The sequence below is a fragment of the Neltuma alba genome, unplaced genomic scaffold (assembly GCF_004799145.2).
Source record: "Neltuma alba isolate B1F8T4 unplaced genomic scaffold, ASM479914v2 tig00012381_pilon, whole genome shotgun sequence".
Classification (NCBI taxonomy): Eukaryota; Viridiplantae; Streptophyta; class Magnoliopsida; order Fabales; family Fabaceae; genus Neltuma; species Neltuma alba.
This window is the reverse complement of record NW_021636879.1, coordinates 90,545-108,574: the sequence shown is the minus strand read 5'-3', so window position 1 is coordinate 108,574 and position 18,030 is coordinate 90,545. Positions and strand designations below refer to the sequence as shown.

At 36.2% G+C, this 18,030-nt stretch overlaps 1 protein-coding gene and 1 pseudogene across 1 annotated transcript; both read right to left on the bottom strand.

Moving 5' to 3' along the window:
• Positions 1-4,498: 4,498 nt before the first annotated feature.
• LOC114726545 (cytochrome P450 71A1-like) lies at positions 4,499-6,507 on the bottom strand (annotated as a pseudogene).
• An 823-nt stretch (positions 6,508-7,330) lies between these two features.
• On the bottom strand, positions 7,331-8,976 carry LOC114726536 (cytochrome P450 71A1-like). The gene is made up of 2 exons (XM_028913139.1): positions 8,091-8,976; positions 7,331-7,996 (listed from the first exon to the last, which is right to left on the bottom strand). The coding sequence occupies exons 1-2, from the start codon at positions 8,973-8,975 to the stop codon at positions 7,331-7,333; spliced, it is 1,551 nt and encodes a 516-aa protein (XP_028768972.1). The 5' UTR covers position 8,976.
• Between the last annotated feature and the right edge of the window lie 9,054 nt (positions 8,977-18,030).

Below are 18,030 nucleotides of genomic sequence, written 5' to 3'. Positions count from 1 at the left end.
GAAGAAGGTGGACAAAGATTTGAAGAAAAACCTTTGGGAGGATATATTGGTATATTGTGCATTGTTTTCTCTACTTGTTTCAATTATAGTTGTTTATTTACTTTATAACTCTATGCTATTATTGTATTGCATGCAGCTGACATTTGATATTCCTGCCACTAAACAAATGATGAGAGACCGTCTGTTGAAGCAAATTGCTGAACGGTGGAGGGATTTTAAGTCCATGCTTAACAAATTATATTAATGGAAAAAGAAAGGGTGTGCATCCTAAGGAACGATACCAGTTTATTAGCGATGAGGCATGGGAGAATTTTGTGAAGCAACGTGAAGACCCCGCATTTCAGGTTTGGTTTCTTCAAACTTATTTTTTAATCAGGTCATATTTTATTTAACTAAACTAATTTTGTCGATTTGGTTTCATTGTCATAGGCATTGAGTCAGAAGAACAAACAAATATCTGAGCAGAATGTATACCCACATACCATGTCTCGTGCAGGGTATGGTGGGTTGGAAAGAAGTATGATGGAGGAACGACTGAAGAATGCACAGATGGCTGCTGCTTCAGATCCTACTGGCTACATGCCATCTATTGAGCGTCCTTCTCGCCAAGAAAAATGGAAGGCGGCGAGGATTAAAAAGGGTCAATACATTACTCCACAGTCTGCTGTTGTTGCTGAGAGGATTGTAAGTAATATTTAAGAATTATGCTTCATTAATTGTTTTTTTTCAATTATCTTAAATTGAATTTGTTGTTTTAATGATATAGGATACACTTGAGGAACAACTATCTCAAGGTACATTCATCTCTCAAGGACGGATGGATATCTTGGCCACTGCTATTGGAAAGGCTGACCATCCCGGAAGAGTCCGAGGGGCCCCTAAAGGGATTGGTATCAAAGAATTTTTTGGCTCTGCTTCACGAAGAAGCACCAGATCATCCTCCGCTAACATGGTATCTAAAGAGGAGCTCGACCAACGAATACAAGAAGAAACAGAGAGAGTTCGAGCTGAACTAAGTCAACAACACATGGCAGAGATGCAAAAGATACGTGATGAATTCGATGCCAAGTTTCAACAGACTTTGATGATGATGGGTACGAGCGGATTCCAGATGCCCCAAGTATCTGAACCTTCCCAGGTAATAATCACGCATCTTTTTAAATCTTCTAAAGATTCATTTGATCCATTTAAACTTATTTAATATTTCTTAACTAATTTCATATTATGTTTCAGGGTTCACCTGTGATAAAAAGCGGAAAGGGCAGTAATAATCAGACACAGCCACTGACAGTGTCTGACCCTGACCCTAGCCCTGACCCTGTTGAAGACAATGGGATGCCGTGTTCTCTCTATGTGGATTATGAAAATTCACCTGTTCATGTTGCTAATGGTCGAGCATTCATGGGCACAACGATTCACGGCAACAAAATTCCGAGCAATCAAGCAAGGGTGACAGTGGAGAGGATTGTTCGTGGTCAGGGGGTACACCAGTGCCTAATCCTACTGATGAGGTTCGACTCTTGGCCCAAGCTAAAGGACATTTCATTTTGTGGCCAAAGAGACTTATTACAAAGCCAATAGTGAAGAAGGCGGCAGCAAAGAAGGCCACAACGAGCGCATCATCTGATCCTGTACTCTTGCCTCTTCCTAGTGATGTTGCGCTTATGTATTCCAGTTTGGAGGTTCTTCATTCCATGGTGCCAAACATGGATAAGCCTGTGACTTTCAAGATGCCGTTGGGGGTTGTGGGTTCAGATATAACATACGACTTCACCATTGACAAGAAGGACCTCGTTCAGTTCCTCAACTTTGAGGAGCTTGATATAGCCTTCATACAGCTTGCTATTTTGTAAGTTACAATATCATTTTCTTATTACATATTATACTTCATGCATGTCCTAATGTTTTTTACTTGAACAACAGACATTTTAATCAAATCTGTCGAAACGGAGGACTTGAAAGAACATATGGCTTTATGTGTCCTCAAAGGGTGCAGAAAGAATTTAATACTGTGGAAGCAAGGTCAATCTACATTATGACCGCAATGAGTCAGACCAAAAAGCTAATATATTTTGCACCTTACGTGGAAGGGTAAGTGTATTATTGTATTTGAGATATACAAGTTGTATGTGTCGGGTTATAATTAACATGGTTTGCCTTTTGCAGTTATCATTGGACTCTAATTGTTTGTGCCCCTTTTGACAACAAAGTTTACTGGTTCGATTCACTCTGTGGAAGTCCATCCGAAGAAACCAAAGATGTCATCGACACGTTAGTTTTTATTTATATATTTATTACTTGTGAAGTTTATACAAGCATGCTCTAATATCATTTTCTCTTATAATGTTGATAGGGCTTTTCATAGTTTTAATGTCGTGGCGATTAAACAAAATAGACAAGCACCAACATGGATTCTTCCACAGGTATATGTTGTTTTGAACTAACTTTTAAACATTTTTTGATGAATTAAAGTCAATGTTTATAATCAATAATGTTTAATATTCAATTTTATATCTTATTTTTTTAGTACCGTTGTCAACAAGGACATGTTGAGTGTGGATATTATGTCATCCGCTACATGAATGACATAATTGAGACAGCAATGACAGAGAAATTAGACGAGGTAAAGATGAGTTACGTTGCATGACGTTCTTCAATTTATTTCACATTTTTGACTAAGTTTACTATGTTATTTTTGATTAACAGATATTTCAAAATACTGCGTCATATCTTATGGATGACATCAACTTGATGAGGGACACTTTGTCAACAACATTGGTAGAAAAAATTGAAATTTAGCTTTCAAATAGATAGATAGGTTATTTGTCAAAAAATTCATTGTTAGATGCTTTGTCTCAGTTCCCTCTTATGTTGTTCATGATTTCCATTGTACAAAGAAGTAGTTACTTTTATTTCAGAATTGTTGGACCTAGCCAATACGTGTTCCTTGGTAACCACTTAGTTCTATTATATTGGCCGGTTTCCCTATTTTCGAATTGTGTAAAAAAAATTTCATTGCTGTATATTAACTAGCTAATTGATCTTGTTCTGCGTGATCTGCACTGCCTACATTTGTTTGGAGCTGTAAACTGCAGGGTGGTAAACACGAAAATTTCGCAGAATTTTAAAAAAAAAAAATTTTAACGGCGGTTATACATATGACCGCCGTTAAAACCCTTTTCCACGGCAGTTTTATATTTGACCGCCGTGGAAAGTCCACTTTCCACGGCGGTTTATAACCGCCGTGTTTTCCTTACCTTTCAACGTCGTCTTTAACAACCACGCCTTCAAAACCGCCGTTAAAAGCCTTTTTTCTGGTAGTGCTGGTAGCCCTCTCTGTTGCCTATTGCATCTTTCCATTGATTCCCGTGGGAAAATTAATGGCGAAGGAAGGAATGGTCTCAGGGTTTCCTTCACCACTGCTTTAAGATAAGGGAGTAGTCTCGCGGCAAAAACAGAGGACGATTCTGGCACGTATATCACTCAAACCCTGGCTTCCACTCATCACTTGGGTCACGTCGTTGGTTCAAACCCAAAAAAAAAAAAGTTGCTCATCACAGGGGGCGTTTGATTTTTTTCTCATAAAAGTCTACTGAAAAATATAAATTTAGCTGGCAAAAACAATATAAAATTTGAAAAAAACAGATATAATATTCCGGTGACGCCTCCAACCGTCCCCACTTTGTACGTGTTTCATTTTTTATTCATTTTTGAAGTTTTAAATACTAAAAGAAATAAATAAAATATTTTAAAAGCCATTAAATTGTTAGTATTTATCCTGTGCATCAAAGAAAAAGATATCTATTTTAAATCATATTACAAATTTTACAAATATAATATAAATCCACATGGGTATTTTCTGTGTTTTTATGCCTCGACTACACTTCAAGCTAATATTATATTATTTGGATCATAATTATAGTTCTTGATGTAAATTTTATATGTTGATATTGACACTCATGATTAGCTAAATTATTGTAATATAATAGGGAACTTCTTTTGAATTCACCTTTAATTTCTGCCAAAGAAAATCATCTTTAATTTTTGGATCTTACCCTCGCCTCCTGGATTAATAGAACGTCTACCATTAGTCTTCAGGGGAAAAAAAACCTATATGCTTAAGTGTGTATTAATTTTACACCTCACTAGCCTCATCCCCCAACACTTTTCGGCCTGGCTCCCCTGCTCTGACTTGTGCCCAACTTATAACAGTAACAAACGACTAACTACGTACGATTCCAACAAAACCAAACTTCAGAATCCGAACGTATCTTTCGTAACACACAGTTTACTATCGTCGCATAAATAATCAGAGGTCATGCTAATGTTCCCGTGTTCATTTTGATAAATCATTTAAATGCTCTAGCACTAATTAGATACTCTATCATAAAGATCTTTAAACCGATGAAAACTACTGCTGATGAAATAACTTCTTCATTAATCTCGATCGACGTTTAAATGATTATTTTAGGTTAAACAAATTCGGCATAAGTGATAATGTCATTATGTCAATATGGGATCTTGATAAACCATTACACTGGGTTGATTCAAACACGACACAAACTTTAAATAACAAGACACAGGCTTCTACGTTGCCCTGACATAATTGTGTACGTCTATCTCACCTGCTTATCCTGTACTTCTCTGATATTTTTAACTCCACATGATCATAATGCGACAAACACAAATTTCCTCCATCACAATTCAATTTGAGCGAGCCGTACAGATATTTTGAATCATACTGTAACCTGTGCTGACCCTAGTAGGTGCGAACGTGGGGGGGCTGTATGGTTCTTGGCAATCAGGCAAAGATCGTTCTTCTTGTGCGTTGTTATTCCTGGTACGACTTCTGCGTCAATGTCTTGCTCCTTAATTCCAGAGGGCAATTCCCAATCAAAAGAGTGAAGAAGATTGGCAAAGCATAAGCTCCACGGTGGCCAATCTCAAGTGCAATGCAGGACAAATCCTGCGTCCAGCTCCAAATGGAATCAGCTCAAAATCTTGCCCTTTTAAGTCTATTGAACAGTTGAAGAACCTTTCTGGGTAAAACTGTTCTGGGTCTTCCCATGATTCAGGGTCTCTTCCTACAGCCCATGCATTCACAAAAACTAGAGTCTTGGGTTGAATCTCATAGCCTTCTATGTTGCACTTTTCTATGGATTCTCTCGGCACAAGTAAGGGCACAGGTGTGAACAGTCTCAGAGTCTCCTTCACCACTGCTTTGAGATAAGGAAGCCTTTCTATATCCTCCTCATATATAAAATCTTTTTTGATGACATATAACTTTCGGATTTCATCTTGTGCCTTCTTCATCACTCTAGGATTCTTCATAAGTGAGGTCATCGCCCAAACCAATGTCGCTGCACTCGTGTCTGTTCCTGCTACAAATATATTCTGCATCCACCATAAGAGAAATTAATTGATCAGTAACCCTAAAAAGATACCATATCAATGCAGCACAAGAAGATGGAGACAACATCACCATGAGCAAAGCTTTGATGTGGTCCATAGTGAGATCAACCGAATTTGAATGAGCACTCATCATTTCAAGAAAATATCTATGATATCCTTTTGTTCGGTTTGAGGATTTGTTGGACTCATGTGGTCGTCGATGACTTGTTGGTAGAACATGTCGAGCTGTTTGAAGGTTTTGTCCAGTCGACTATGAAGTCCTCTGATTCTGTCAATCCACCCCAACGATGGTATATAATCTGAGAAGTAAAATTCAGCCAACAAGGCCTGAGATTCGCGGAGCAGTCCATGAAATCTACTTCTCTCGCTTCCTCTGTCTTCCAAATCATACCTCTTCCCGAAAGCAATCCTACAATCAAAGTTCCTGTGAAAGACATCATCGTTTCGCTCAGGTTGATTACCTTGTGAGAAGCAGCAGATTGAGACAACTTTCGAATTATTCTCACAACCTCATCTTCCCGAATTGTACGAAACGAGTGTATGCGCCGAGAGCTAAACAGGTGGAGAGCACATAACTTTTTCATTTCTCTCCAATAGTCACTGTAAGGAGCGAAAGCCAAGTCCAAGCCATTGTACGACAATTTTTGTTGACCAAGCAAGGGTGGTCTGCTAGCGAATACGAGGTCATGGGTTTTCATGACCTGTCTGGCTATTTTGGCCGAGGAAACAACTATGGTGGGCTTCAGGCCGAAGCGAAGGAAGATGAGAGGGCCATATTTCTTGGAGAGAAGCCATAAATAGCGATGTTGGGCAGAGTTAGGAAGCTGATGAAGATTGCCTATGAGAGGAAGACCAGAAGGACCTGGTGGAAGATGTGGTCTTGTTCTTCTTGTTCTGTAGATAAGAATTACGAGGAAAAGAGATACGAAGAGGAGGACAAGTTCCAACATGTCTGTGTGTGACTGGAGCTAAGCACTTGATTCTAAGTTATATATTGAAGTGGGGATATCAATAGTGACTACCAACGCTCAAGAAAATTAGAAAAGAAAACAAAATGAAGAGAGAGTAGAGGAATGGTCGCCATCTACGACACGAGTCGGGGTTCATAATCTCTGTAGCTGTCCTTGTTCCATAGCTTGAAATACAAAGGATTTTCATCCAAGACAAGTAAATGAATATGGAACGTGTCGTTGCGCCTGATCATTTCCTTTTATTTTTTTGGGCTTTGCACAATTTGCAGTGAATATTTTGTGGGTTCAGGAGATGTTCGGGCGTAAATATACTTTTAAAAATTATTTTTAAAATAAACTTCTTTATATATTTATTTTGTATATCGTAAAATTATTTTTAAAATTATAATTTTGTTTTTCCTTTTATGCTTTTCTAGATTCAAAAATTTTGACTTATCTGTTAAAGGCCTGCATCGATTGGCCCACACGACAGTGATTTAGCAAAATGAAGTGATCCTCAACAACTCAATTCCTCAGCCTCAGATACCACGACAGTGATTGATTAGTGAAATTTTATTTTATTTTCAATTCTAATGAATTACTTGAGTTGCGTATAAAGATAATTGTTTAATATTCAAATTATTTTACAAAAAAAATTAACGTAAAAAAATTAAATATACAGAATACTAAGCACAGATAATTCAAATTAACTTTGACATTTATTAAAAAAAACCATTTAATTTACTGAATTTAATTTCCTCACTTTATTTTTAGACACATTAAAACTTCGACAACGAAAATTATATTTTTTCCCAACAAAACAACGAAAATTATATTAAAGAAAATCAACTCCACATAATTACAATACAAGGAATAATTCAAGTTTCGTCTATCATAGTTGATATATATGTTGAAAAAAATAAAAATAAAAAGAAAGTATAAGAGGCTAGCTGCACGTATTATTTTATTCATACTCTATAACATTGGAAACCTATGTCAATAATAGGCCTAGAAATTGGTTTAGTTTCATGGATCTTAGCGACTAAGCAGAGATCATTTTTCTTGTGTATGGTTAATCCTGGCATGACCTCTGTATCAATGTCTTGCTCCTCAATCCCAGCAGGCAATTCCCAATCAAAAGAGTGAAGAAGATTAGCAAGTGCAAGCTCCGCATTGATTACTCCCATTTGAATTCCAGGACAAATCCTACGACCAGCTCCAAAAGGAATCAGCTCAAAATCTTGGCCTTTGAAGTTTATTGAGCAGTTGAAGAACCTTTCTGGATAAAATTTTTCTGGGTCTTCCCATGTCTCAGGGTCTCTACCTATGGCCCATGCATTCACTAAAACTAGAGTCTTGGGTTCAATCTCGTACCCTTCTACGTTGCACCTTTGCATGGATTCTCGTGGCACTAGTAAGGGCACAGGTGTGAACAGTCTGAGAGTCTCCTTCACCACCGCTTTGAAATAAGGAAGCCTTTCAATATCGTCTATGCGTATAAAATCTTTGATCTCCCCATATAACTTTCTGATTTCATCTTGTACCTTTTTCATCACTCTGGGATTTTTCATCAATGCGGTCATCGCCCAAACTACTGTCGCTGCACTCGTGTCTGTTCCTGCTATAAATATGTTCTACATCCACACATAATAATTTGATCGATAACCCACAAAAAATACTATATAAATCCATGCAGCTCAAAAAAAGGAGACATACAATATTAATTACCATGAGTAAAGCTTTGATGTGATCCAAGGTGAGATCAACCGAGGTTGAACTAGCGTCCTTTATCTGAAGGAAGATATCAATGATGTCTTGTTGGTCGGTTTGATGAGGCGTTGTTGGATTCATGTGATCTTTGATGACTTTTTCGTAGAACAAGTCAAGCTGCTTGCAGGTTTGATCCAATCGACTGGTAAGTCCTCTGAGCGTATCAACCCACCCCAGCCATGGCAAATAGTCTGAGAAGTAAAATTCTGCCATCAAAGCCTGAGCTTCCTTCAACAGTTCATGGAATCTACTTCTCTCACCTCCTTCATCTTCTGCCTCATACCTTTTCCCGAAAGCAATCCTACAAATCAAAGTGCTAGTGAAAGATAGCAATGTCTCACTCAAGTTGATTACCCTGTGAGATGCAACAGATTGAGACAACTTTCGAATCATTCGCACAGCCTCATCTTCTTGTATGGGACGAAAGGATTGGGTTCGTCGGGAACTAAACAGGTGGAGGACACACAATCTTCTCATTTCTCTCCAATAGTGACCGTAGGGAGTGAAAGCCAAGTCTAAGCCATTGTAAGACAATTTCCTTTGACCAAGCAAGGATGGTCTGCTAGCAAATACGAGGTCGTGGGTTTTCATGACTTGTCTGGCTATTGTGGCAGAGGAAACAACTATGGTCGGCTTGACGCCAAAGCGCAGGAACATGAGAGGACCATATTGCTTGGAGAGATGCCACAAGTAACGATGTGGTTCAGGGCTAAGAAGCTGGTGAAAATTGCCTATGAGAGGAAGACCCGGCGGACCTGGTGGAAGACGCGCTCTTGTTCTTCTTGTTCTGTAGAAAAAAAGTAGGAGAAAGGTGGATGAGAAGAGAATGACAAGTACCACCATGTCTGTGATACGATGCAAACTAAACTGCACGAGGAGGTAAGCACTTGATTCCAAAACTATATATAGAGTATAAGCGGTGATCAGTAGAGGAATAGTGGGATTGGTTGCAGTCTATGACAACTGACACCCATGGAGGGATTTGTCTTTTATTTCCCCTTTTTTAGGTTCTGCGTCTATAAATAGCTTGAAAACAAAAGCTGTCATTAGCCACTGTCAGTAAGGGGGTGTTTGGATAGAAACCAAACCATGGTTTCAGAAGTGCTTTTACGGATTACGAAGTAAATATGTGGAGGAGATTACCTCGTTTTACGGAAAAGTGCTTCTGAAACCATGGTTTTGGGTTTCTCAAACACCCCCGTTGCGTTCTCCTTTTTTCTTTTTCTTTCTTTTGTGCTGAAACAAGATGTGTTTTATTATATATTGACATATCTTTGTTTTTTGGACCATATTGATATATCAATTATATGCTTGAGTAAAAATCTTGGTTCTGATTAAAAAAAAAGCTATGATAAAATATTAAACATATATTGGTTGGTATAATTTACGTCGGTCTGTAAGTTTTTTTTTTTAATATAAAAGATTCTCAATTTCAAGAGTCCAACGCGGCCTTCTCAACATGCAGATTTGCGGCTAAGAATGGAAAGATGGAAAAAGTATGAACAAGCATGAATTTCTATGGTTTGGATTGATCATGATGATGAGTCATGAGGTTGAGTTGGGCACGTGATATGGATTAATAATTAGATTGATAAACACCATCGTTTTCTTTGTTTCTTCCTTCTTTAATTCCCTCCTCCTCATGTCCACCATCCTTTATCCTCTTCTTGTTCTTTTGCTCAACCGCTTCCTCCAAATCTGGCACATCTTCTTCATTGAAACGGTCACCATGAATAAGCATCAGTCGTGACCATCTCATATATATATATATATATATATATATATATCGCCTCAAGATCTGGAGAAGCACCGGGATCCTACACACACACACACACCATCTATGAATTGTGCATGTCTAATCACACGTGGTCTGTCTTTGTTGTTTTTGAGAAAATATGAATATGAATTGTGCATGAAGGAGATATACTTGCATCTATCTCTACAACGACTTTTATTATGTCGATTCAACGAAGGAGATTCGGTCCTCTCTATGTCAATAATTGGGCCCGTTTATAAACCATGGATTGAGGTCTCTGACCTCGATTTGGGCCCTCCTAAGATCCTCTCTTTCGGTCCTTCTCAATTCTGAAAAATCAGCTTCTGCACGTGGACAACTCTTTGTGATAAACATGCAATAACTCCTATTTAATAATTTTCTTTTAAAGGAGGTGTGGCGATCCAGGGAAGTAAACCAGCCATACTCCACGGAGATTCACTAATTTAAGAGAGGTGATGGTCTTTTTTTAATTCGAGATTGCATTACGAGTAAATCTCCCTATCGATAATTGCAATGTGGAATTAAATTCCTGGGTTAACTTATTTCCTTATTATTTATACGAGGGAATATACCAAGCAAAAGGGTGATACTTGTATTGAATCTTTGTTGATTCAAAACTCATGATAGTGAAAAGTAAGTGCGCAGAATCCCATTTTACGGAACGGGATTTGGGAAATGGATTCCATTGAATTTATGTTGTTCTTGTTTCATGCCCGAGATAACGAATCAAGGATTGGAAGGATGTCATCAACTCATCATTTTTATTAGCTCTTTTCAGAACTCAACACATGTAGCCTTTCTTTACAACGCAGAGGACATAATAGAACAGCAACAAATATAACCTTTATTCAGTAACTCAAAACGACTACAAAGCTAAATTATTCATCACATCCATAAAACCAGAAATGTTACTTAAGACAAGCAAGCACAGATAACTGCTAAATATCGAAACCCAGAAAGGTAGATAGACAGAGAGACATTGGTAGAATAGCGAACAGCTGAAATCATTGTGCTGATAATATAATTAGATTGGTGACACAGTTCATTCACATGGGATCATCGGACGACGAATCATTGGCTTCGGGGGGTCCGGCTTCATCATCAGCAGGAGCAGGGTTATGTGGTGGTGGATTTCCAGGGAATGGTGGGGTTGCAGCGTCAATAATGGTCTTAAAAGTATCGTCATAAAGGTCGAAAGCAGGGTTAGTCCTCATAATGTTTAATATTTCCTCATCCTCAGCCTCCATCTCCTTCTCCAACCTCTCTATCTTTGCCTTAATCTTCTCTGTCTCCGCTGAAAATTGATCATATTATTAGTTACTAGTTGCACCAAAATTAATAGAGAGGATTTCAACATAAAAGAACCCCAAAAAAAAAGAAGAAAAAAGACTATTCAGCGGGACAAAAACCTTTCCTGGCCCGGACGTTGGCTGCAGTGTCCTCGCGCCTTCTCGTCAGGGCTTCAATTTCATTTTGGTATTGTAACCTCCCGGTTGTTTGTCTCTGATATTCCATGTCGTTCTGTGCAATTTGTGCCTATGGAAGTGCCAAATACAAACACTATTCAAACCGTTTGATTTTTTTTGGGGGGGTTAGCAATAAATTAAAGCTGGAAGCTATGCCATGCCCACACATGTAATTGAGAGCTTTTTAATCACCTCCAAACTTGTCACTTGAGCTTCAAGCTGCTGCATATGATACTGCCTTCTGTGACGAAATGTTTCTGAATATCTTCGATTAGCCAAACGACTGCAACCCTTCAACACACACACTTGTTACCATGATTATAATCATCACAACAGATATAATGCGTTGATTTAGCTGTAAAAGAAATGATTAGGCCTGAAACCAAAAACGTACGCTCTCAGATCAGCTGGTTCCATTTCACCACCACCTTGAACCTGCTGGGGCTGGGTCTGCAAGTTAGCCTCAACAAACATTTCAGGGTTTTCCGGGTTAGGGTTCTCCTCTCTGGGTCTTCTTTGGCTGGATCGAGGAGCAGTTTGGGGCAAATTCTCTCCACCTCTCTTTCCTGAGCCTGATCCCTCCATTTCTTCCAACTTAAGATCGAAGCCCTACATACACAACATTGAATGAAGAACAAATGAAAAACATTCAAAATTATTCATTAAATAGCAAGCATTTGCATGAAATACTCTAAAAGGCTCCTTTCTCTCTCGATTTTTTGCCCACAAATTGCTGCATATACTGATGATCTATACTCACACTAATAACAGGAATGATATTGAGCTAGAGCGAGTGAGGACCAGGTGAGAATACTCGGCCCTTTATATAGATATAAGCCTGAAATTAATTAATCATGTTTGAATATGCCATTAATACAGTGATTAAATGGCATTCTTGTAATTATCTGGACTGTACTCTTTTAGGCATAAATTTTTTTTTTCAAAAATAAAATCCAAATCATTTATTATTATCCCCAAGTGTCAGAAACTTCCCAAGACTTACATGGAAATTTATAAAAAATGAAATCCAAATCACTAACTGTTCCAGACCTCATAAAACCTAAACTCACCGAGCCAACGGCATTCAGAGATAGAATGAGAGTGCAATGAGCTTAATGATACAGCTAGTCAGCTATACGGTGCTTTAATTTTAATAAATACTAATAATATATATAGCCTGATTACCTAATTTGTAATTAAAAAACAAAGCACTTATGTCTCAGGGATGAGCTGAAAAATAAAATGATGAGTTGTGCTTGATTGATTCATTGGGTTCTGAATTCACTGCTAGATAATTAGCATATACAAGTCCAGTATATGAGTATGTATGAAATTTGGACACCTATAATATTTGAGCCTCATGTTTTGCGTGAATTTGACATAAGTCGCATTATTTATAATTTATATAGAATGATTTTCTATAAAGTTTATTATATACTTGGGAGAATGACAAATAAGGACCTTGAAAATTACTAAATCCCAAATCAAGATTTGTTAACACACTTTAATAGATTTTGACATCACTTACCTTGTAAATAACAACGTATTTTTGTAAGAATAGTTGATTTGGGATTTTGTTATTTTTATAGTCTTTTTTTAATCATTTTCCCTATATTCTTTCAATTTTACTTATTTTTTTATAAAAAATTTGGAGGTTTAATTTGTTTAGTATTAGTACAGGAATTATAGGAATTATAGGTTGTGCATCTATTTCTGGGCCTGTTCCTCTCCCAAAAGGAAGAAGGGCTCATATAATTTTTTATTCTTTAAGTTGGTTTTTATTTTGATTTTGATTTTTTTAAATTTTAAACTATAGGTTTTGGTTCCTCAAATTCTTTCTATTTAAAATATTGGTCTCTATAATTAAAGAATAGATTATTTTGCTCCTTAAAGGATCAAAACTTATAATTTAAAATTCAAGGAACTAAAACCAAAATTCATGTAAATTTGAGAGACTAAAGATTATATTAAGAAATCAAAAAAAGGAACAAAAACTAACAATATGCAGCATCGATATGAAGCCTAAAAACTAGATAGAGATATTGAGAGATATGAACAATTTGGCTTTCTTATCAACCTCCATGAGTTTTTCTTTATTTTATTGTTTTAAATTTCTCCACACATATTTCATTATTTTTTTTCAATTTTATTTTCAAACTTCTAATTTTTTACTGGACATATAAATATATCAACAAAGTTTAAATGTTGAAAAAATAATATAGCATTTATAGTATTTTTTTTTAAAAAAACTTAAAGTTATTATCTTGTTGAGTACCTAGTATGCGTTATTAGAGCCAAGATTCGATCACTGTAAACTCGTTATCCACATTTACCTAATCAAATACATTCATGCCAATCTTTTTGGTAGAAAATTAGGCGGTATCCCCTAACCAATAATCAGAGACTAATTCTCTTGAAATGTGGAAATAACCGAACTGGATTTTGCTTCTTCTAACTAAGGGGGTGTTTGGATAGAAATTAAATCATAGTTTTAAAAGTACTTTTATAGTATACAAAGTAAATATGTGGAAGAGTTTATCTGTTTTACAAAAAAAGTACTTCTGAAAAGCACTTTTGGATGCTTCCAAACACCCTCTAAGTATATTTTTCTATGCACACAACCTTGTTCAAACCCAAACATCATGTTTAAACGAATTTAATTCTAAGATCGTATCTCTTGAAGATTGGAACATAGCTGAGCGAAGAATATGATCTTAACAAATGGCTAGACCTCATATTCTCTTGCTGCGTATGTCTTACTGTTTAAATTTGATAAAATCCTCGTGTTCGTCGAAGAAAGCAGTGTGCAGTGACAGGCCAAGACACACATATATGCAAGAGAAAGATCAAGAAACAAAGATCAAGAAACTTTATTGCATTGTATGGTTCCAATCGAATTAACCGGTAAGGTGCACAAATTCGTTGAAGAGAGTGGAGACACACACACACACGGGGTAAATATGCTAGTACTATATAGGAAGCGATAATAATGCGAAGTACCAGTAAGCGAGTGAAAGAAAATTATGTATTACGACTAAGATAAGGTTACAGTATTTAATCTTGACAGAGTGGACTTAAGAATGTAAACGTTTGATTAAGATTGCATTCAAGGATTCCGCTTGGGATGTTTGGTAAATCCAGTGAAGAGGGAGAGAAGAGAAAGTTGAGTTCATGAGTACGTAATATTATACTTTTTTATTCTTAATATAAGACCTAATTAATTAATTTAAGTAATTAAGGATATTAGTTAAATCAGTTAATATGATATGTTTTTTTAAAACATTCTAATCATCTTATTTAATTCATTCCCATCCTCTCCTATTTAATTATTAATGGAGAATATTAATGGGGTTAATTTAGAAAAAAATTGATAAACTTATAAAATATGTCTTACATATAGAACTAATATCAACTTCCTAATTAAATTTTGGGGAAGTACATACCCAAACGGTACTAGATTAAGTTATGCCCCAAATGCAAGATATTTTCTTAAGATCAGCGTTTTGCTTTTGTTAATAAAAACAATTAATTAAGAGTGAGTTAATAGAAAATTTCACGTACATATCGGATTTCTTCATCTTTTTTTTTTAATTTCAAATGAAGACTATTTATACCTTACATCCAAATGCGGATCATACAGATACTTATACTCCTTCTAAAATTTTGATTTAATATGCATTATGAAAATATTCATTTTAATTTTTTTTTTTTTATAAATATATTAATTGTTTAAACGACAACATAAGAGTACGTATAATATATTAATATTTTTCCATTCTTTGTTCTTTCCAATTGTCCTTAAAATTTCTTCCCCAATCTCAATTAAAATCTCCCTCCCCTACCCCAAGTGAGAGAGCTTCTCCCCACTTGGGCCCAACGTGGCTTGACTACGGATTAGTCAGTCTCGCGTGATTCTATAAAGTACATGCTCTCAGAAAAATAAAAAAATTAATTACTACTAATTTATGGTCCATTTATTTATACAATAATTTCATTAATTACTGTTTTAAAACATGTACATACATTAATTGAGTTGCAATATGTATCAGCAGCAATTAAATCAATATAGTTAGGCAAGCAGCTATAAAGGAAGACCACACTCCTCATTTGCTCAATATCTTGATTTCCATCTCCTTAATATCTACTTTGATTATAGATCATCAATTTGCAACTCGCAAGCTAACTTATCCGGAGAAGGACAGGAACCAGAGAGAAAGTGCTTGGAGGTAACTACTTGATACATAGTACCTTTGGTATAATTTGTTTTCTGTTTCTTTTCCTTTCTTTGGGTACTAACAATTTTTATCTAGGATTTAATTTGATCATATAATTCTAGAGAAATGGATCCGAGTTCTGCAAAAAAGAGAGATGGAGGTGGTTTAAAACCACCTCCTGCTGAAAAGAGGCCGGTTGAAACCGATGAAAGGTGCGGTTTAATTTCATAAATATATATATATTATTTATTTATCTATTGTTTGAGGCAGCAAGATCCTCTTTCGCCGTGCAAGTAGAGTGAGACATGCTTAGATTTTCTACTACTGGTGAAACACCAAACACTATTACGTTGCTGTTTCAACAGCGAATTTGAATAACTGAGATTTGATTTGGATAATCAAGATTTTCTCCCCCTAAAATCCGAACCATCTAGAATTCCAGATAAAGCCCAGTTTTACTGTTGGAAGCCACAGTTTTTTTAGCAGAAGAGAAACCGAATCTGATACACACAGACTCAATAGTGGGCCTATATGGCTGGAGAGGATTCATATATTTATTATTTTGCATCTTCCCATGCACAGACATCAAGTAGTGGTTCTATAATTTCCAGGTATTCCTCTTCAGTTTCATATGGGAGTGTTAAAATATATAAACCGACAACTTCTATGTTTTAGGTTTCATTATATGAAATATTTACTATTTTGCCGTACTTTTATACACTCCCGGATGAAAGGATAAGAACTCATATTGAGTGAAGCTTATTCCATTTAAGTGCACTCACTTTTTCTCACAGCTACGTCTACTAATTAGGCAGATACACTTAGCTTGAAGATAAAAGATCTCAATAATGTTCTTGTTGTTGTTTATGCAGCCAGTGAGATTATATTACAGAGAACTAATATAACTGTTTCAAGGTTTCAATAATGCATTTGCAAATTCGACTCTGCTATATATATGTCTATGATCCATTGTATAATTTAAGTCTTGTTTTGATGGAGAAAAAGATACTTATGTCGTGGTAAAAATTTCCATAAAGCTGAGATCGATCTTCAGTTTTTGACTTTTTGTTATGAAAGGGGGGATAGGAGAGCGATGACACACGTACGTACACACTTACACGCACTAGTTAAAAAGGGAAGCTTATCAATGACAACCATTTTGGCCCAAAAAAAAATGACAACCATTGAATTTTTAATTTTGTATAGAAATGGCAAATTTCAAGTTCAATCATGGTGAACAAATAATCTTCATGACGAACCGGCGATTGTATCTGTCTATCTATATATATTTATTTAAAATAATTGGTGGGTATTTCGTTGGTAGTTTGAGATTTACACACATTGCCAGCATATTTTATTTGAGATTATAATTCTTTAGAACATATATTTTAAATCAAGTGCAGACAACTATAACTTTTTTTCTTGTTTGGCTGCAGTCGTTTGCATAAACGAAAATATGCTCAGGCATACCGTTCGAAAAGGCAGAGTCAAATGCAGCAACTTGAAGATATGGTCAAAAATTTAGAGGTTATTAATTAACTCATAGTTTACGTTTAATATGTGTAATTAAAAATGATTTTGTCAATAATAACCAGAAGATATCATTCAAGTTATTAATTAGCACGTAAATTGGGATCGATATATATATGCAGGCTGAGATTGCCCAGAAGAATGAAAAGCTGAATCTCCAGGAGGCTGAAAATTCAACGATTCGAAGTGAAATTGCAGCATTGGAACAACAACGTGATGTCCAAGCAATTCTTGCCCGACCAACGGCAGGTTATATATGTAGTACATGAATAATTATGTTCCAGCATTGTAAAAAACTATGTTTCACCTTAAAATATGAACTGTGTCCATCAATACTTGTGTGTTCGTAACTGATATCAGAAGAAACAGAGAAGCTTACGGCCAAGGTGGAGAAGTACAAGAGGAAGATTGAGGCAAAGCAACGAGAGACTAAGAATGACCCAAACTACTTGAGGTTTAAGGAAGACAACAAAAACAGATACGGCGAAGCATTGGGACTTTTCTTTCCCGATTCCGACAAGCCTCCCCAGTGAATTGCTTGTTGGGAACTACTTCGTCTCGACTCATAACAAAAGTCTGTGTCCTTTGTGCTGTTGTCGGTCGGATTTTATGTCTGCTTTTTTGGAAGTTTTCTCAGTTGACTTGTATGTTTGTATTGAAGGATATGAGAACTCACAAAATTTAGTTCCTTCTGCATCTGTATGTCGTCGTTTCGTGATTTCAATAGCCGTATCTGATTGTGATCTATATATATATATATGTCTCTCTCTCCCTCTCTCTCTCACACACACACGCGCACACACAGAGACTGGGTTTGAAATTATAAGTACTGGTGTTTAAAATTTCCGACATTAACGAAAATAATGTAATAGAAGTACAGTAAAGCGTATATATACGGTGGGAGACTATTA

Coding starts and splice junctions, on each gene's coding strand:
- LOC114726536 (XM_028913139.1), bottom strand. CDS start 8,975: ATGGTGGTACTTGTCATTCTCTTCTCATCCACCTTTCTCCTACTTTTT. Junction 7,997..8,090: donor ACATCAAAGCTTTACTCATG/GTAATTAATATT, acceptor GTGTGGATGTAG/AACATATTTATAGCAGGAAC.